At 41.2% G+C, this 21,871-nt stretch overlaps 1 protein-coding gene across 1 annotated transcript; it reads right to left on the bottom strand.

Annotated features, from left to right (window-relative positions):
- Positions 1-236: 236 nt before the first annotated feature.
- Positions 237-1,486, bottom strand: LOC147897792 (uncharacterized). Its single transcript, XM_087380779.1, has 2 exons — positions 1,420-1,486; positions 237-1,277 (listed from the first exon to the last, which is right to left on the bottom strand). Exon 2 carries the CDS (start codon positions 1,169-1,171, stop codon positions 755-757), a length of 417 nt encoding a protein of 138 aa, XP_087236905.1. The 5' UTR covers positions 1,172-1,277; positions 1,420-1,486; the 3' UTR covers positions 237-754.
- Between the last annotated feature and the right edge of the window lie 20,385 nt (positions 1,487-21,871).

The raw sequence follows: 21,871 nt of genomic DNA, 5'->3' as shown, positions 1-21,871 counted from the left end.
ATACAAAAGCTTCTCCCCTTACCTGGTGTCCACTTTTCTCAAAAAGCCCTTGCTTGTGCTCCACATAGGAAAGTTTTCCATTATCTGGCTGCTGACCCCAATTTTTAGCATGACCATGACTTAAGGACTTATGGAGTAGGCTCACTCAGACCTTGCAACGTACGTTTCAGGATGAGAAATCTAACTCAAGGAATAAAAGTTCCCAGTTTTCTACTGGTTATCCTTGAATCTCTGACTCCATTGAAAAAAAACAAAGAGTAAAATATGCAATCTAGAATGGACCTTAATAGTGATAGGTCACGTACATCAGGTGATGCAAAACTCCAACATGTCGAAAATTTAAGCTGTTTTTTCACCACCACTGAAGCTTCTAATAAATAGACAGTTCAAAAGCGTTTCAATATTACAGTGACTTTTAAAGATGTTCTTAAGTATGCTATAGATCATACAAGGCACCGCTGCATCAACATGGCCTCTCAATATGTCAATTCGAAAAGTCCTATTCTAAGCAGCCTCCTTTACTTAAAGCAAATAAGCCGTTTGGATATTACCACATTCTCAGTACTTCGGTAGTGAGGTAAGCTCGAACGGTTTAACAGTGGATGCATTCAACACTGCATGTAGACTACAACGGATTTCCATTACTCGGAACTCTTCAGAATTGAAGGCATTCAAATGTACACCGGTGTGTGACGAACGTCTCACATTTGCCTCTGCAGCCGCTTCTCTCGCTGAAACTGCGAACCAACAGTGCCTAACTTTGTACAGAATCATCATTTTCCGGGACGGAGCCGTCTAGAGCTCGTGATCTCGCCTGGAGCTCCTCTTTTACTTCCACCAGCCTCCTTAACTCTTCAATTTCTGATTCTAGTTCTTTGTGGCGACGTTGTAACTTCACAGACAGGGACTGCATCTTTTCTCGCAAGTCTAGCAACTCCTGCCGTTTTTGTGAGAGGATCTCAATTTTCTCTTCGTACAACTTAGATATAGTGTTCAACTGGTCGAACCGTCGTTTGCGCTCCTCTGCTCTACGTGTCTGCTCGCGGCGAAGGCGTTGGCTCTTGGTTGCGTCGTCCTCATTCTGATTCCAGTAGTATCCGGTAAAGCCACATCCAAGAGCGAAAGCAACAATGGAGAAGTCGAAGGCGCGTTGAAGGCCAAATCGCCCCATTCAAAGGAAGAATGGAGCATCGAGCAGCCTCTCTTTTTCTGTCGATCTCGATTTTGCTGTCGATCTCGCTGTCTTCGTTTCCCTCTCGATTCCTGAGCTTTTGCTGCTTCACCTGGCAAGTTAGCTCAGATTCACAATTCTTGAGGAAACCGGAAAAGAACAAGAGGAGATCCTTCTATGATCCATGAGATTAGAGTGAGGGTTGAAGAGAGATTCGGTTAGATTAGTGGAGTAGATTAGTCCACTACTCCCAGTTCTTGGGCATGTGTGAATCCCTCCGGTGCACCACCTCAAGTGTCTGCCCACATTCGATTCCCTCATCACCTCTCTCTCACGCCATAGACAAAAGAAAAAACAAAATTAAGCAAGCAGCCCTACCTTTGGGCTTTCAAGGAGAACATCTCATTCTATAAGCATCTAATATGTAATAACAAAATATTTAAAATTGGAAACCCTTTAACTCCGCCATTCAATCTTAATGCTACTGCAAAAACGGTTACTGGCTCAAACTACTTGGATGTGGAGGGGGAGAGAGAGAAAATAGGGTGCAAAAAGGGTTACTAGCTCAAGCTGCTTGGATGTGCATCCATCCGTCCGTCCATCCATCCATCCATATATATATATATGGATGGATAGACGGACGGATGGACACACACACACACACACATAGAGAGAGAGAGAGAGAGAGAGAGTCATAGAAGGGGAGAGAATATGCTAGAGATAAAGAAAAGAAAATAGGATTTGGTTGAGAATTTACTTAATATACTCTTCTTGCTTACAAAGGTTAGGGAGATCTCAAAATGATGATCCTCTATCACTTGATGTCACTTGTTGAAAGCATGCAAACTTCTTCAAAGCATTTGAAGACTTTAAACGGATATCCATGAAGCAGTAGTATACGAGAGCAAATACAAGAATGATGAGGCAATTAAAGCTATTCTTGTTGGATTCAATCTTATGGGTTTGGCACCCAACATATGCAATAGAAAATGGAAATTTTTTTTGGCAAACCGCTATTATGGATATTTCAAGGCTACATGTATGCCATTGAGTCAAGGGACCCATGCCAGTAACTTCCTTCTAAGGAGTGAGGAAGCTAGCCAATTCAATGGGCCATGACTTCATGGTACAAGCTAGCCACTACCCTGAAAGGTCAATACTACCATCCTAATGGGAAGGTTTGGCCAATGTTTCTCCTTCTACAACTACATCAATGAGTTTGAAGTGTGTAGTGATGGAAAATATTATTCATGGAAAGGCAAAACAGACGTAAAGATTATCAGTGCATACTGGCACGCAAACCATGGTTGAGACAATGCATCAGAATGAGAAGCGCCATTCATGGCACCATGGTGGAATAACACCTTATTTGAAGACGGTGCCAGGCAACTTTGTTGAGTCTTTGACATTGGGAGGGGAGGTGGAGCTATGAAGCCTCATATACCAAATACATGAATTGATTACTAATGAGACCTAAAGAATTCCATGAACATAAGATATGAGAGGAAGGGAAAATACCCCCCACTGTTTGATGCATTGAAATGATATTTATGTAATTACAATTACAAGAGGGATGGCATGTGCATGGGGTCTCACTCAAAAGATCGACTGAATTTGAGTTGGAGCCTTTTACAGAGCCCTCGTGCTAGTTGGTTTGTGGGTCTCAAACTGTACTTACTATGGATGGCTAGGCCTTTGAGAGTCGCTTGCTCAACTAGGTAAATCAAGCTGAATCTCACCCATTAGGTGGTAAATGTACTTGTAGTTAATGGATCAATGAGATAGTTTGATTAAGTCGGCATCGGGATTCCAAAATGGATGAAGGTTCAACCATGGGCAAGTTCCACTACCATATGTTGATGCAAAGGGTTTAGCCACCCTTTCTTATTGTCATAACCTTCATCTGCAAGATTGATGCTAATCTCATGGCATTAGTGCAATCAATCACTACCCAAAAGTGTAGTCTAGCAATTTATGCAGAGGGCCTAAGCTATCATGCCACTTGCATCTTTGGCCTTTTTTTACGAGGGCCATTGGATTTGACCATTGTTGCTCGCACCGAAGGGCGGAGTTTTGGTCATGCAAGGCTATTATGCTCTACCATTGCTAATTGCCTAGCCAAGTTGGTCAATGGATGGAGAGGAGGTAGGAACTCTCTGAGCTGGTACTTCAACCTCGGCCTACTCCAAGTTTGGGATGGAGTCAAAGCTTGTAGAGTTGCATCAAAGATTTAGCTCATTCTAGGTTTGGGAATCTAGGCCAGATGCTTTGGTCGTGGTCGTAGTGCTCCTTGAAGAACTTAGAACCTTGAGGGACTTAAAGGATAGGGAATGGCCAACTTGGAGTGCTCCCCCTCTTGGTCACCTCTTGTGCCTATGAGACATGATGCTACAATTGCATCCTCGCATCGTCGCCACTCCTATTGATAGGCTCAAATCACTCTAGGTTTGGGACTTGAGCTTAAAAACCTCCTTGAAGATGGCCCCTTAGCACCAAGCAAATATTAGAGGATGGTAAAGGAGCAAGCTTGTCCAACTTGAGCCAAAGGTGGCTATCATTTATCTTAATGGTGACACCAAGTCAAAGAAGTGAGACCTAAAATTGTGCTATTGTGAGATGTACAATGGTGCCCTCTACACCCTCTCCTTAGAATTGCATGGAGTCCTTTGAATGATCTAGGAGTGGGGTGGCCTTAGGTTGGAGGTCAATGCTTGAGCCCCTAACAACATTGCAAGACACCCCTCCCAACATGGAGTTGAGGGGCAAAGGCTCAATAGAAGACTTGCCTCTCTTGGAGGTGAAAGTATGTAAAGATGAGAATGGTAAGCTCTCGTCACAGGAGATCGTCTTCAATCTTGGCTTTTAGTTCCTCATCCCTATGCCAATTTAGCTCTTTAGCATTGCATCTTGATGATATTCCATCTTCATCTTTCATGCTACACATACATAGTGTTGTTGTCATACATCTTTGTGGAGACCTTTGCTCCTCGATCCATGACATGAGTAGGGTGAGGTCCACCTATCTCCTTGCTCTCCTCCCCTACTTCATGCTTTCCTCTCTCCTCATGACCCTTGTGCATCTTTTTGCCTTTGTCTCCTCTTATGTGTATGCCAAGTGAGTCTATAGATGTCTATTGTTTTGTGCTGGGATTTGTCTATTGTTTTCATGTTTGCATTAATTGATTGTTCATGAATGTCATTTTTATTTTAAAAATGCATGAAAATAAGGTGACGAGAGCCGTAAAAGCGCTCTTTATTTGGCATGATTGTAGTCCATACCTTATGCACTTAGTGTGTTCGAAAAGATAGACCAAAATGCAGCTGTGAGAGAGAGAGAGAGAGAGAGAGAATTATGATTGCTCAAGTGGTTGACTACTCTGATAGCTTATGTATTCCAATAAGGGTCAACCATAATAGCAAGGCAATGAATGTGAACGAGATTGTGTGTGGTATTAAGATTTCCAAGACTTGTTGGTCACGATCCAAGCTATGCAATTAGTGAGCTTAACCAAATGGAGCACGTGGTTAAGGGAAAAATGCATTGACCAAAGAGATGCATTGCAAAAGGAACAACCACCTAATACACAGAGTAGATGTCACCACCAACTATGCCCCGTACAACCACTTCTCGAAGGTAGTGAAGACACACTTTTATGTCTAGTTTGTGAGGCAGTTGTTGATGCATTCACTGGATTCTAGGCATAGATTTCATCTTCTATGCTTATTAAGAGCCATGTGAGCAAGAAGGCTAGGCCCACTTTTGGTTTCCATGTCTTTTGTATATCTTTATGTGGATTGGCAATTCGATGCCTCCATAGTAGCTTTGAGCTCTTATACTGCAAAATCTTGTATCTGGCATTTGCCATCTATTTGAATATATGACACCTAACATATTTTGGGGCTTTTAATATGGCTCTTGAGCTCTCAATATTGAAACGTCCGTACAACATGTTAAAATGTCCAAACAATGTATGCATAATTGGCTCTTACAATAATATTTTTGAGCTATATAATTGTGAAACAAGCAAACCCATTGGAGCAACCCATTCAAGATTTTGTAATTATTCAAATCACAATATCATGTGTGTATATGTGTCACCATAATTTGGTTCATGCTATTTATCATCTATCACAGCCTAGGGTTATTGATGTTTACTGCTATATCATCCCCCATTGAGTCTACTTTTGCATGGGTGGCTCCTTATAGAATGGTTGTAACTCTCTCATCTCCTAGCCCCAGACACTTTTGGTATAGCTTCACTCATCAGCTAATAATTTCTTACTCATTCTTATGACTAGTCCCCTATACTCTTTTTACAAAAGTTACATCTCCATTTTCCACCAACTAACATATTACAATTTACAAAATCCTGTGCCTTTGTAGGATTTCAACCTTGTCCATGAGCCTCACCTTGGGATTATAGACATATTGTCCCATCATCTATCATAGCTTGAGATTCTTGACATGCTACGTTTGCATGGGAGGCTGCTCATAGTATGGGTACAATCAGCCCCTAGTCCCTTAACACTTTTGCTCATTGACTAAGAAGTGCTTACTTATTCTTGTGATTGATCCCCACAATTCTTCTTTGTAACTATTACACCTCGACTTTCCACCAACAAATATTATAACATAATCCCTTGCCATTGCAAGATTTTGACCTCATCTGATTAAAGCCATGATTGCTAGCAGAGAAACATGAACGATTTCACTCGTACTATTCTATTTCTCATCTATATAACTAAAGGCTATAGAATTTCAACTAGAAAGTCCAAAGCATAGACACATATCAACACAATTCTCCAAATATAATCAGTACTTCACATGACTATAAGGTAGGATTCCAATCCAAAAGACTCTACAAAGACATAATCCATCATTGTGTTCTATAGCATCTAAATCTCCTCAAAGCACACTTCATTTTCATCATGAAGCCTCTACAACTACTCCTCCATTATCTCTTGAGCTCAAGCCAATGCATCTGAGAGAACATCTTGTGCTATTACATCATCCATGTGAGGCCTTACACATTTGTTGCTATGTGAGGAAAAATCTACTAGGAGTCCTTTCATAAAGTGCAAAATAACATTAGCACTATCTAAAGAAAAGTTGAAAGTTGTTTGAACAAAGGGGAAAAGTAAGTGTTGGAAGACAAGCTCGGGTATGCTATCCCACAGATATGTTACAGATAGCTGGATATGCCTATCAGCACTATGATTGGTGTGTTAGTAGTTAGTAGTAGTCAGACCATGGTTCATACCCATAGTTAGTTCTTATCAGTCCAGTTAGGTCTTATCTTGTGGTTTTAGTTCTTTTTAGTGTGTTCACTTGGTTGATGTACTATCTTTTTCCTTCTAGTATGGAATAGACTGTGTGTTAGAGGCTGCTTGCCCTCCTGGTGTTCTTCCTCATACCTGGGTGTTCCCGCTTCCGCTACGCTATCTGCTTTGACATGGTATCAGAGCACTTCAATGCTTATGGGTGAGCTGCTGTGTTAGAGTGGTGTGTTGAGGTAGAACCTTGGCCGTTTTTGAGGATAAGAGAGACTTGTGCAAACGAATACTCTGCATTACTCAATTTCACTGCTCTGAGTAATTTTAAGTCCTTTGGACTTGGGTTTGCTATTTTTTAGCTGAATTTGATCATTTACATTCCCAAATTGCCCTTTTAAAATTTCTGTGAAGAAATCTGGCATATTGAAGCTGTGGAAGTTGCATCTGCTCAAGTCTGTTGAAGACTATTTATCAAAGCTTGGAGGCTGAGGGAAGAAGACCTCTTAAACGTTCTCAAGAGATTGGTTGCCACTTATAGTTGAAGAAGAAATACAGGTGCCTTGTTTCTCTACACTACACTCGTTTTTCTTATTCATTTTACTGTAAGGATTGGCATAGCCCACCACTATAGGGGTGGTAGACTTGTGCCTGAGGATAGGTTTTCTTGCAGGTACATACACTTACAGAGATAGTGGTTGACGGTGGTTGATGCCTTACTATGCATGAGGTTATGCTTATCTGTTGTCATATTGCCGGGTGATCCTATGCTAGTGACATACTACTGGTGGATGCATCTTGGGGCCTGATATGGTCCATGGTTGATGCATGATTTTGCAGTGATATTTGAATATTTGCAATAGATCAGATGCTTTTGATCTTGCTATGATACAGTGGTTGGTTTGAGAATTTTGATGCCTAGTAAGCGGTTGTACTTTTTATGCCTGATTTGGACTACATATTGATTGTTGTTTGCTCATGCTATGAGCTGCTAGTGATTGATTGTTGGAATATTGTGAGGCATTATTAGACACCTTGATTACCATTATTGGTTGGTGTGTTGCTTTTCCTTGCCACTGAAAGGAGCAAAGTGCCATTTTGATTCCAGTTGATCAGTTGTGCAGTGGTAACTAGAAGTTCTTGGACTGCAATCAAAAGTGTGCAGGTGGCTGTTTTCAATAGTAGACATCAGAAAATCCTTAAGGAATTTGGATCTGCACAGAGTTGGAAGTTTGTAGAGCCATGCACTAGCTATATTTTTACTTTTGACAGTATTTGTATCCAAGCTAAGGTGTGAAAGATATTGGTAGTCCAAAACAGTAAAAAGTTGCAAGAATCTATTTTTTTGTGATTTATGGCAAATGCAAGTGGGTCTGATAATATCATCCAGATTGTTGGTGAGAAATTAGATTACCATAACTATCCCATTTGGAAATTTAGAATGGAGAACTTTCTTATTGGAAAAGTCTATTGAGATTTGGTTACAGGTGATGAGAAAGAGCCTAATTTGCTAGAAAGAAATGCTACTGCAGAACAAGTTAAGAATCATAAAGCGTGGCTGGAAAGAGCATGGAGGGTGCTTCATTGGTTTTCAATATCTATTTCAGATGCCATGGTTATGCAAATTCTGAACTGCAAGTCTCCCAAGAATGCATGGGATATCTTGACAAGATATTATGGCACAACTACAAGTGCCACGAAAATTCAGTTGAAGCAAAAGTTCAACAATATGTCAAGGTGGAGTAGAACAATACAGGAGTACATGACTGAAATCAAAACCATAGCTAATCAATTAGCTTCTATGGATGCTTCTGTGGATGATGATGACATGGTTGCAGTCACTTTGAATGGACTTGATCCTGAATATAAGTCTTTTGACACTTCCATTTCAGTGAGGCCAGATATGTCGAATTTCAATGAACTAGTTGCTCTTTTGATACATGAAGAAGTAAAGCTTGGGCTAAATACTGATGCTAGTACCTCCAGAAATAGAGATGCTATTTTTTACTCTAATCAGAGAGTTAGAGGTGGTAGAGGCAAGAGTGCCTCTCATTGTAGAGGTGATGTCAGATATACATCACAGGCTCAAGCCCATAATTGGAGCAATCAAAATCAGCCTCATAGAGGAGGAGGATCTCTCCGAGGTAGGGGGAGATTTGATCATGAGGTAGAGCGACTTGGCAGCCACCTCACCATGTGGATTAGCCCAATAAGGATAAGGTATGCCATTAATGTGGGAAGATTGGCCATATTGCCAGGGATTTCTTCAAGAAGCAAGCGAATCAGAGAGGAAGGATAAATCAGCAAGGTCATTTCGCTTCTTCAAGTCATACACATGACACACCCGCAGACCAGTTGTTTGCTATGACGTATGTACAAGATCATAAGCCTACTGATGGTGGCTTTGAGGATGTGTGGTACATAGATTCAGGAGCATCTAACCATATGACACCACATGGTGAGTGGTTTGAACAGATGACTCCTGGACTGCATGGATCTGTTTGCACCAGTGATGATACTCAGCATGACATTACTCATACGGTTGTTGTACCTTTGGCTATGCATGATGGCTAGACTAAGCAATTGATTGATGCGTTGCATGTGCCTTCTATCATAAAGAATTTGTTGCCTGTTGGGCAAATGGCTGAGCAAAACTTGCAAGTGTGGTTTAATAAGCATGGCTATTTCATTGAAGAATTTGATAATGGCTGTAAACTTATTGCAAAAGGGAAAAGACAAGGAATAATGTTCATTTTAGATGCAGGCATACCGAAATTGAAGGCTGCCATGTTCACCCATGGTACGGGTGTTGTTCAAGACTTGGAAATTTGGCACAAACGCATTGGTCATATTAATATTCAGAAGCTGGAAAATATGCAGCATAAAGGCATTGTTGTTGGCCTACCAAAGTTTAAGTATAATGCTTTGGAGCATTTATGTCCTACATGCCAATTTGGGAAGCAATCCAAGTTGCCATTTACTAGGCATATGTGAGAAAGTAATAGACCCTTGCAGTTGATTCACACTGAGGTTCATCATATTATGTCACATTTATTGATGATTTCAGCCGGTATACATGGCTGTATTTTTTGAAACATAAGGATGAGGTCCTACCTACCTTCAAGCATTTCAAGCAACATGTTGAAAAGGAGTTTGGGTCATATATCACATGCTTGAGATTAGATAATGGAGATGAATATCTGTCAAATGAATTTGATGACTTCTTGGCCTATCATGGGATTAGACGGGAGCTTACATGCCCATATACACCACAGTAGAATGGACTGGCTGAATGTAAGAATGGCGTAATTGGTTTGTCTGGTAGAGCCATGTTGAATGAAAAGAACTTACCTGATTATTATTGGGCAGAAGCACTTGCAACTGTAGTGTATGTGTTGAATCGCACTCCTACTGCTGGCATTCATATGCTCACACCATATGAGAAATTGTATCGACAAAAGCCTGATGTCAGTCATTTAAAAGTGTTTGGCAGCTTGGCATATGTGCATATATCGAATGAGAAGAGGAGAAAATTAGATCTGAAGGTTGAAAAATGTGTGTTTATAGGCTATGCTCAAGACCGCCGGAAAGGTTATAAGTGTTACAATCCCTCTACTAGGAAGACTTTGATCAGCCGTGATGTTATTTTTGACAAGATGGGATCTTGGTATGGCAAACCTCATATAGTGGTTCCACATTAAGCCTCAGATGCTCAGTTGAATGATAAAAATCAGCCACATACTTCTTCTATGTCAGGACCTACTGCCAGTGGTGATTCCACTCTAAGTCCTTGGTAGGCAGGTTGCGTTCTTCCACCACTGACACCTCTATGTTAGCGAGGGGGAGAGATAAAGGGAAGAACCAGGTGAATGAGATTGTTTTAGTGCTTGAGATTGAGGTTGATATGCCCCCTGGACCATCTAATTCAAGTTATGATTCTTCTGGTAACCACAGTTTGGATAGTGAATTGGGCATTCCTTCTATTTCCACTCCAGGTGTGAAAAGCAGCAGGTATGTGTCTCCTCATGAGAGAGGACAAACTGAAAATTGAATGTCTGGAAAGTATGTGAGAAGATCTCAAAGGGTAAGATACCCTGTTGACAGGTTGACATACATTGGGTTTGTGGCAAAACACTGTGCATACATGGCAAAAGTTGTGGGACATGCAAAGCCATCTAGATTCAATGATGTTGTGCATGATGAGCAATGGCGAATAGCCATGGATGAAGAAATGGATGCCCTTGCCTTGAATCAGACTTGGGATTTGGTTGAGCTTCCTGTAGGAAAGACACCCATTGGATGTAAATGGGTATACAAAGTGAAATGCAAGTCTAATGGATCAGTAGAAAGGTATAAGGCAAGGCTGGTCGCAAAGGGACATGCATAGAAGTATGGTTTGTTTTATGAGGAAACCTTTAGCCCAATTGCAAAGATGGCTACTGTGAGGGCGGTAATTGCTTTAGCTGCTGCAAAAGGATGGAAATTACAAAAACAAATGGATGTTAAGAATGCCTTTCTCAATGGTGATTTGCAGGAAGAGGTATACATGTCACAACCAGAAGGATATGTCCATCTTGATTTTCCGCAACATGTTTACAGATTGAAGAAAGCCTTGTATGGGCTAAAGCAAGCTCCATGAGCTTGGAATGAGAGGATCAGTCAGTACTTGCAAAGTCTTGGTTTTATGGTTGGCAGGGTTGATCACTCATTGTTTGTGAAGAAGACAGATGCCGGTTATGCCTGTAATTGTTATATATGTTGATGATTTGATTCTGATTGGCAGTGATGATGTTGGGATTGCTAGAATTAAGAGCATGCTGAAAATGGAGTTTGACATGAAGGATTTGGGAGTTTTGAAGTTTTTTCTTGGCATAGAGGTGTTGAGAACACCTGATGGCATTTGGCTTATGCAGAGGCAATGTGCCTTGAATATGTTGGAGAGGTTTAGCATGAAGGAATGCAAACCTATGGATAAATCTTTGGAGCAATGCTTGAAGATTATGGCTGATTCTGGAGTTGAGATTGAGGACATTACCATGTACAGGCAGATGGTTGGTAGCTTGATATATTTGACTATCACTAGGCCTGATTTGGCATATGTTGTGGGACTCATTAGTCAATTTATGTAGAAGCCACGGAAGCCTCACTTGGATGCAGTGAGGAGGATTATGCGGTATGTCAAGGCTACATATGAACATGGGCTCTTTTATATGGCAAGGAAATAGATCTGGCTAGATACACAGATACAAATTGGATAGGATGTGCATATGACAGGAGATCCACTAGTGGCTATGCATTCAACCTTGGAAGTGCTATGGTTAGCTGGAGTAGCAAAAATCAACCCACAGTGGCATTGTCTAGTACAAAAGCTGAGTATAGAGGTGCAACATTGGCTGCATGTGAGATTGCTTGGCTTCAGAAGTTGTTGCAGGATTCGGGATTGCATCTGGATAAACCAGTCAAACTTTACTGTGATAACATGAGTAGTGTCCAGTTGGCAAAGTAATCCCTTATATCATGCTAGAACAAAGCATATTGAGGTACACTACCATTTCATCAGAGAGATGGTGTTGATGAGGCAAGTTGACCTCATTCATGTTCAGACTGAAGATCAGGTTGTAGATATCTTTACCAAGTCCTTGGGTAAAGATAAGTTCACATGCTTTCGAGAGCTTCTTGGTGTTTTACTCCCTACTTGAGCTTGAGGGGGAGTGTTGGAAGACAAGCTCGAGTATGCTATCCCATAGATATGTTACGGATAGCTAGATATGCCAATCGGCACTATGATTTGTTAGTAGTTAGTAGTAGTCCAGACCATGGCTCATACCCATGGTTAGTTCTTATTAGTCCAGTTAGGTCTTATCTTGTGGTTTTAGTTCTTTTTAGTGTGTTCACTTGGTTGATGTACTGTCTTTTTCCTTCTAGTATGGAATAGATTGTGTGTTGGAGGCTGCTTGCCCTCCTGGTGTTCTCCCTCATACCTAGGTGTTCCCGCTTCCGCTATGCTATATTCTTTGACAGTAAGCTCATTGGATTGCATGCTTAAAAATAGGAGATATCTTGGCTCTTACTATCTGCATAAAGGTCATCATCCTGTATTTGTAAAGGTCCAACAATCGATATTGCAATTGATAGCAGGCTAACATTTGATAAGCAGGTTACCGTTCCATTGTGGGCTTGAAGCTCGATCTCATCACTAAGCCTTGCACTCTTTGCGCTAGAGAGCCCTAGCATAGGACTTCTTGGTTGTCCATCTCAAGATTCCCTAGTCAGAGTTTGCCGAGGCATCATATTTCTCAGAGTCCTAGCAATCCTACTTGATCGCAAAGACATGTAGGCTGTAATGATTGTGGCTCTTCTAGAACTCTCCCGTCTTCACTAGATTGTGATGATTTCAATTGGATGTGAGGAATGTAAGGTGCACTTACAAATTATTTCGAACATGCCCTCGATCTAGCTCCCAAGGTGATGGGCTGTTTTTCATGTCCAGCTCCACTCTCAATCTCTATCTTGCTCTTGGATTGCATCTCAAGAATAATTAAGAGATCGTGAAAGAGATATAAAAGAACCCTCAACTCTCCGAGCATGCGCATAATGAAACAATCCAACGGCCCTTTTTTTTAAGCTGATGCTCAAAGCGATTTGATGATGGTGAACATAATCATTAACCTAATTCTTGAATGCATAAATCTATTCCTAAGACCAGCAAGAGTGTAACCATCCTATCGTATCAATGTTGGATCAGTGTTTTCTTGAGGGTATCAATGAATGCAATCGCAGAAGGGGAATCAAGCATGCCAAATCATGATAGTAGTTGTGGTAATGGGAATTGTGATTGCATTGAAGGAACATGATTAGGAAAGATTGCATTACCAAAATCTGCTAACCAGATGATGCAGAAAGATGATTGCCTCAAGGCGTGCGATGTTGATTCTAGCACGATAGCTGGGGACTCCATTGAAAGTAGTGTAGTTAACGCCGACCACCTTTTCCTAAAGAAATGGAAGTCATACGACATTATTAAAATGGAAACCAATGCAATGATGAATGGGCTCTTGGTATCCAACATGAAGGAGCTCACATCCTCGGGCAAATTTCATGAACCGGTTGCATTTATTACATGAAGTCCACATCGAATCTAGTTCCATAGTTTCAATGGCCCCTTGACCCTTCCAGTGCTTCTAAAATGGCTTGATTCATCGTGAGATAAGAGAAGCAACCTAAGGGCATGATTTGATTAAACGCAAAATATGCATCGTGAGTTTTTTGATCACGGCAGCCCCTCAACTCTTCCAACACTTCCAAGGGTATGACCTAATTAAATGCCAAGAATACATCATGAGTTTTTTTAGCACGAATCATGCATTCTGATTAAATGCCATTTCATGTCTTGCCTCATAAATAAAGCATCTCTTTCGATGAGGGGTACCCCAGCTCTCTCATATATAAGAGCAGAGGAATCTTGAGAATAGCGGTGCATTTTAGCAAAAGATCTAGAGGAATAATGACGTTTGAGTGAAAAAACCCCCAGTTGTGTTTTCAGCATCGGCTTCATATTGAAGTTGAAAACTCCTTGTCGTCTATCATAAATGCTTGGAGTGATTCAACGCTACGCTTCTTGTAGGTGACTCAAAGATTTCTGATACGATTGAAGAATCAGATGCACCCTATGTGCAATACCAATGATACCAATACCAATATAACTGAATTGATCCAAGGGCTTACATTCATCAAGTTAAATACAATGGCCCACATTCTCTGAATGGTAATAACCGATTAGTGTGCTTAATATTTTATAGATGAAGCTTTGCCATCACTCAGGACTGTCAAGAAAGCCATCACCTCCCAACAGTAATTGATGGTACACCAAGAGAAAAGACTTAAGTCTCTTAGTAATGTCAATGCCGAGGTCTATTGAACAGGAAACAAAATGTGACACTTTGACAAGGGTCATTGTTTGCTTGGGTGTAGCCATTTTTGGTGAGGTTCAAGGACTTTTTTGTATATAGCTACCTTGCATGACCCATAAAATTTATGCATTGCTCAATGGAATTTGGCAAACTTTGCCTTCAAGTTATAGTACACATTCCAAACTTGAACATGAGACCAAAAAATTATGGAATAAGGATTTGGAATGAGACCATTAAAGCATTACAAGTGCTATCTTGCATGTGAAGCATGCATCCTAAAGACTATACGATATAGCAATTTATTCAAAATCATCAAAATTTTGTTCTATACATACATGCAACCAAGTAATCATTCAAAAGTACACTACATGATCTTCTCCTCAACCCAAGGACACACCTAAATGAGAACATTAGGCATGGGTTTACAGGCCTCCAATGTTGTGCTAAAGTGATGCATACCCATTTGAGGGCACGCTCCATAACTTTTTTTGGATTTGTTGAAAACCAAAACGGATTGAAAATCAAACTAGTGGGACTAGTTCATGGTGGTCTTAAAACATTGATAGTTGTTGGTATTAGTATCTAGATTCACCCTAAAATAGAAGAAGTTGAAAAAGTGCAATTTGTGCATGCGAAAAGATATTTTAATAAATCCAACACTATTTACAATTTTGAATTGTTTCTTTTTCCATGCACTTGCTTGCTATATGGCTCATAAGCATGCCAAAGGTCATTGCATTTAATAATACATAGCATCAAACTCGATAGTGTGCCCTTTGGCCTATTTGTGTTTTGAAGCATTTTAGGCCACATTGCACTTGTTTGGGATATCCAATTCTACTGATGTGTATCTTCGGAGGGGGGAAAATCAACGGTTGAAATTTTTATACTCCCATGAATTTCTAATTTTCACACCTCTCGCCCATCAAATCTTTGAAGATTAAGTACCTGCAACCTACTGCTACCCTGCAAATGCCCTGCAACCCACATGTACCTCGACGTGACCTTGCGCAGACTTTGGTTTGCCATTGTCTTCTTTTGGGTAAGTTGTCTTGTATTCTTTGCTGGCCTCACCATCAGAGTTCTCTGGGTCTATTCTGGACTGATCATGGCCATGGCGTCAATGACAACATGCAGCTCACCATGGCTTGCAAGAGAAGAAGATAGTTGTTGTGAGACAAGAAAGCTTAAAAGCCAAGTCAAGGCACAAGGAACAGAGTGCGGGTCGAGGAAAGCACTGGCACAGTATCGAATCAGCAACGGAAGACACTTTTGCAACATATGCGAAGGGAGAAACAATGAGAAGAAAGAAGACTCCTTGCAGAGCAGCAGCAAGAAGCGGTTGTAGATGCATGCATTTGATCATTGCCATCGGAGCAAAGAACACGAGATGTGGTCACGATTGGTCAAGGCAGCAACATCAGGCCATTCAGGTGATTACTAGTATCAAGTCTTTACAAGCTTTAGCCTGTACCCTAAAGTTCATAGAGTAACAACACTACCAACACCTTGGGAGATGCACGCCCAAGAGGCGATGCTTTGTAATATGAGAAATGGCCTACAGAAAGTGAAAGGGATGCACAACTTAGATCAACTAGCTGCAAAGAGGGCAACATTAGCTATGTTGGTGTTCCCTGAAACAAAGGAGAAACGGCTTGGGTGCAGAATGTCAAAGATGTTGTCAATCAAAAGGACCAATGTGGCTCCAGTAGTTGAATGTAGACCAGAAGCAATGCACGATCGTCCCGATCTGAGAAGTCTATGGGCTTCAACAGAATGCAAGAAAAGGAGAGATAGCCTAAGTGCGGAAGTCATTGCTATAGTGATGACATTTTGGCACAAAAATACAATAGATTCTCCAAATAGAAAGGACATCTATTTGGACATTTCAATTGGGAAGAGAACCTTTGAGCATTGTAAGCCCTGGTACGTTAGGAAACTCAAAGATAGGAATGTTTGTTGTTGCAAAAGACACATTGACTTTGACCTGGCCCGGTAAGCTATGAATGACTTGAGATCTGATCATGTTGGAGCATTGCTCCATGGGGATCGATGCCCATTACTCCCCGATGAATGTGTAGTCTGTAGGCCACTTGGATCCTCATCATGTGTTGCAAGGGAGGGTAGGTTTTGTTGCCTAAGGTCTCTATGGGAGCCAATGGTTTGTCCAACGGGAGACCGTGAGTGGCACAGGATTGAATGCATTCACGGCACATGCAAGCATTGCAGCTTGAAGCTGAAGAAGAAGACATTCAATGTCTATCCAAATGAAATAAGGGAAGACAATCATGTTGCTCTAAAATGGAGGAGATTTGAAAATGTCAATGCTGAAGGATCCGATAAAAAGAGATGGCTACTATCACATAAGAGCACCTAGCCAAGGGATCTTGTAGGTCACGTGGTTCAATCCATCCCAAAATATGTGCTTCACAATTTCATGGCCAACTGGCAGGATAAGCAGTTCAAGACATGCCTTGCCAATTTTCCTCGTGACACTATTGTATCTATCATTGATTTTGCAAAACATTATTCATTTCAAGAACAAGATGAGATACAAAGTGCTCACTAGTACAACAAGCAGACAACAATTCTTGTGCATATCATGTACAATCACTTGCTTGATTCTTCCACGCCTGATGCCAATCTACTTGCTGACTCACAGGAGTCCAGGTCAGTAAAATCCATGCAAAAAATATAAAACAACATTGGGTGTGGTCAGATGGTGCTGCCTCTCAATTTGAATCAGCTCGTGGATTCTACTTCATCTCAAGGTTCAAATCCCTAACTTGTCTAGACACGATGTGGAATTTCTTTGGGTCTAGCCATGGCAAGGGTGAACATGATGGATGCGGTGCTGTTATTAAGACAGCTCTGTTTAGACACCAATTAGCATGCCCTCAAGAAAAACTCAATGATGCCCGTGATGCTATAACATGGCTTACAGCCAACCTCCACAGGTGTGCATTCAACATACAGTAAGCAAAGCCTTAGAATATTGTAGTACGTAGAGTGTTCCATGAAGTGAAAGTGGATGAAGTGCAAAGGAGAAGCCGGCACGATGGTGAGAAAATTAAAGGATTTTGTGGTCTACACAGCATATGGGGCTTTTCAAACAACCAAATGATTAAAACAAGAAAACTTTATTGTTTCTGCAGTGCGTGCATCATAGGGGATCATCACAATTGTGAGAACATTGCAATTGTTAAGACATGCGAGCGAGTTCAAGTTTCCCCTCTACACTGAGATGGAGAGACAAACGACTCACCACAATTTGGGGAGAGTTTCGATGACCTCAGTAACTGTCTGGAAGAGGGGGATAACTTTGTAGTTGTCACAAATTCTTAGGAGAATGAGGAAGATGACCCATACTTTCTATTGCAGTGCACAAAACCTAAGCACAAGGTTGAGGAAACATTTAAGGATAATTGGGGAATAACCTATGAGAAGTGGGATGTAGCAGTCGAAGCTTTTTGGTACAAAAGAACATCCAAGAGAGGCTGCAATTATGAATTGCTACATAAGAGTCCACAAACATGTGTGTACTCTCATCTAGTAAGAGCTATTAAGTTCTAGATGCAACCTGTGCCACAATAAAAGAAGGGCAAAAGTGTCTTCAAATTGGATTTAGACATGCATGAGCAGATTGTGGGATGTCTTGGAGCAGTGGACGAGGACGACTGAAATAGTACTAAGAAAATGTATGTAGTCTCATTGCAAGGAAACAATATGCCCACGTGTCCTAGAAAATGGAATTTGTATTTAAGATTATGCTTCTTTTTAGTATATCCCAAAAAACCACCGTGCTGGTTTTATTAAATTATTTTTGTAAATCCCAAATGGTAAATCCCATGCTTGTTTTTAGCATATCCCAACAACCACCGCACTGGTTTCCCATAACGAATCCACACATCCTACAAATCCATTCATCTTGTAATAATAGAAGCAAACCAATGTGCAGGTGGCTGTTAATATTCTGGTACAACCAACCACCGCGTTGGCGATAACTTATCCTGCACTACTACTGTGCTATCCCTACACTGCTGCCGTGCTATCCTAAAATTTGTTGCACAGTGCTATACTAAAACAGTGCCCTTTAGACTGTTTATTGTTTCGTTAACCGTCAGATTTCATCCCATGCTTGTTTTTTGTATATCCCAACAACCACTACGTTGGTTTCCATAACAAATCCACACATCCTACAAATCCATTCATCTTGTAATAATAGAAGCAAACCACCGTGCTGGTGGTTGTTAATATCCAACCACCGCACTGGTGATAACTCATGATCCTGCATTACTACCATGCTCTCCCTACACTACTGCCATGCTATCCTAAAATTTGTTGCATAGTGCTATACTAAAACAGTGCCCTTTAGACTAGTTATCGTTAACCGTCAGATTTCAACCAACAAGCTGCTTAAAACATTAAAGTACTAACATGGAAGCAGGTCAATACAGAATCAGGTATTACGAGCACCATGAGAAAGTCCACAAGTCCAAAAAATGTTTGCAAGATTTTTATTTTTTCAAAATACAATGACATTTTGTGGCTCAAGGAAATTCCAGACTCCCAACTATCTTATTAGCCTCTCTATAGCAAGCATCTCCTAGCTCTTTAGGCCAGTTTGATGCACAATGGCAAACCTCTTTACACAGCTTGGATTACACACTGCTTGCTTGACTCTGTTGACTTATATGCCCATAGTAACTCCTCCTTTCACTGGGGGTCCTCTTCATCCTAGTCTTTGCGTTCTATACATCTTCGTGCCTCTATCATGTCCTGCCAAAAGAAAACTACATCATGAGCTTGACAAGTACCTTAAAGGAGTAGGAAAAACAATAGCCAAGGAAATAATTTCTACGATGATGCCATCCAACATTATTTTCAGATAGAACAAAAGCATTCCAAAGTTATTTAGGTATTCCATATATTCGCTATAGGTGGATCAGTGTATAGAGTTTTGGGACTAGATTTCATAATGGGCTCTTAGTTCTATCTGCACTACACTTAAATAGAGAGAGAGTTCATTGAGCCCGACCTTCTCAATCTTCACTCTCATGTTAGTTTGGTTATCGAAATCTTTGAGTTCATTGAGCCCGACGTTCTCATTCTTAAATCTCATGTTAGTTGTCTAATCGAAATCTTTCGTTTCACATTAGTTGTCTAATCAAAATATTTCGTCTCACATTAGTTGACTAATCGAAATCTTTTAGTCTCACATTAGCGACCTAATCGAAATCTTTCATCTCATATTACTTATCAAATCGAAATCTTTTTTCTCATTATTATCACCACGCTGGCGTGGATCAAAGGACACTATCTAGTCACATAGCTGAGAAAACATTTCCCAAGTAAACTCTGGAGAAGATTAACAATTCAATAGATTACACATAGATTACATCTCAAAGAATCCTTTACTTCAGATTACATCTCAAGGACTTCTTGTTGAGCTCGCTGATTGTAGGCTTGACCCTCGCTTGACCCTCCTTGCTCCTTTCCAGAATGGGGCTGGTTCCTTCCTGCAGGGGCCCAACCCCTCCCTTCATGCCGCTTCCTCTTTCCTTGATTTGAGCTTCCTAGTTGCAGGCTCTGGCCCTTCTTGCTCCTTTCCTGAAGGGGGATGGTTCCTCCCTTCAGGATCCTTTTCCTCACAGTCAAACTCGGTCTTGGCCTTCTTTAATTTGAGCTCCTTGTCTTTTGTATCTTTTGCCCAAATGGTAAATTGAGCTGCAGCATCTACTTTCTCGTCGTAGATAGTTGTAGCAGGTAGGCACATTTGATCTGTCCATGATCTAGGCAATGGCAAATGGCATTCTCTACATAGCAATTTTATATGCACAAACACTCCAAAGCAAAAAACGTGCACAGGGTGGTAGCACGCAGGCCATTGGATACAGCAGTCATCTATGATGGAGGTATGGCAGACCATGCATTTCGGACCTTGCTGCATAGTAGGATAGGCATCCGATTTAATTATTGTAGTTGTCAATACCACAGTCTTGCTCTGTACATGACGAAGTTGCTTCTTGATTTCTTCATCCCTCATCCTAAGGCTGCGTAGCTGTCAATACCACAGTCTTGCTCTGTACATGACGAAGTTGCTTCTTGATTCCTTCATCCCTCATCCTAAGGCTGCGGATGTTCTCCTTCATCTCCTCCACTTTTTGCTCACTCTGTGGAACAACTTCATCTGAATCCCTCAACATCTGTTGAAGCTGCTTAAATTGCTCAAAAACATCTTCATGGGAAGTTTCCAAGACTTCCACTCTAGTTTAGAAATCTCTCAGGATGACAGACTGCTTTGAATAACTGTCGAAAGCCATGGCAAGCTCATGCACACATCTATCGTGATCTTCTTGCAAGGTCTTGTAGCTTACTCTTTGGACTTCCAATAGTGTTTTGAAAAAACAACCCTCATCGTGGTGGCTGTTGCAAATTGCTCCACCGTGGCTATTGTAACTTGCTCCACCGTGGCTGCTCTCTACATCCTTCCTGGCCTAGGGAGCTGCCTCATTGTCTTCTCTACCCTGGTTGCTCTCTGCCCCATCCTTCTTGGCCTTGAAGCTCTCTTGCAGTTCTTGCATCACCTTTTTTGTTTCTGAATTCTCTCTTTTTAGCTCCTCCATCATCTAGTTTTTTCCAATGTTCAATGTGTTCTACATGTTGCAGAGCCATTTGTAAAGACCCTCCTTTTCAGCTCTCTGATCTTCAAGATCCTTTTGCGTCTTTTCTAGCTCCTTGTCTGCCATCTCCCCGTCATTTCTCACTTCTTCGAGCCTATCTTGGAGCTCCTTCGAGCACTTCTCTGCTTCTTCTCTTCTATGCCTTTCCATGTCTCGAGCCTCAGCTTGCTCTTGTGCCTACAAGGCCCTCTCTTGTGCCTCCTCTACCTTGGCTTCTGCACCTTCCGTAAGACTTTTTTCAAGTTACGCTGCCTTTGCTGCATTGGTGGCTTTCTCTTGTAGAAAAGTCACCTTCTGAGACATCTGCTTATCGTAGTGGTCAAAATTCCCTTTGAAGGTAGGTGCATTGCAACTCCAGTGGACTGAGATGACAAAAACGTTAGACCACGTAATTCTGTGAAGGAACGGAAAGGGAGCAAGGTGGGACATCCGTTGAGCCAAAAGGTGAGGAGATTGGAGGAGGGCGATCATGTGAGCGATGGAAGGCCATACTCTCGCAACTGATTTCAATCGAATGGACGATATTGATCATATTGAATTGAAGAGCTCACATTCGTTCAATGGTCATGACGGATTAGCCTCCTTAATATAGTACTATTGGGGAACCTGCACATTACTGCGGCAGGCAAAGGAGTACCTCCTAGTTTCAGTAGATTACTATGTAGTGGAGACCATGGTGAGAAAAGAAAAAGATTGAGCATAAAGACGATGCCTGTATCAACACTTTTTTGTATTGATCCAGTTAATAGGAGTGCTTCTATTTCATTCCGAAGAGCTCCTACGCAGTTTTTAGATGTGATATCTCTCTTTGATAGCCTCTATGGATATGAGAAGAT

The sequence above is a fragment of the Dipteris shenzhenensis genome, chromosome 10 (genome assembly GCF_047967505.1).
Source record: "Dipteris shenzhenensis isolate YYH24624 ecotype China chromosome 10, Dip_SZ_1.0, whole genome shotgun sequence".
NCBI classification, from domain to species: Eukaryota; Viridiplantae; Streptophyta; class Polypodiopsida; order Gleicheniales; family Dipteridaceae; genus Dipteris; species Dipteris shenzhenensis.
The sequence above is the reverse complement of the archived record's forward strand: the minus strand, read 5'-3'. Positions and strand labels throughout refer to the sequence as shown.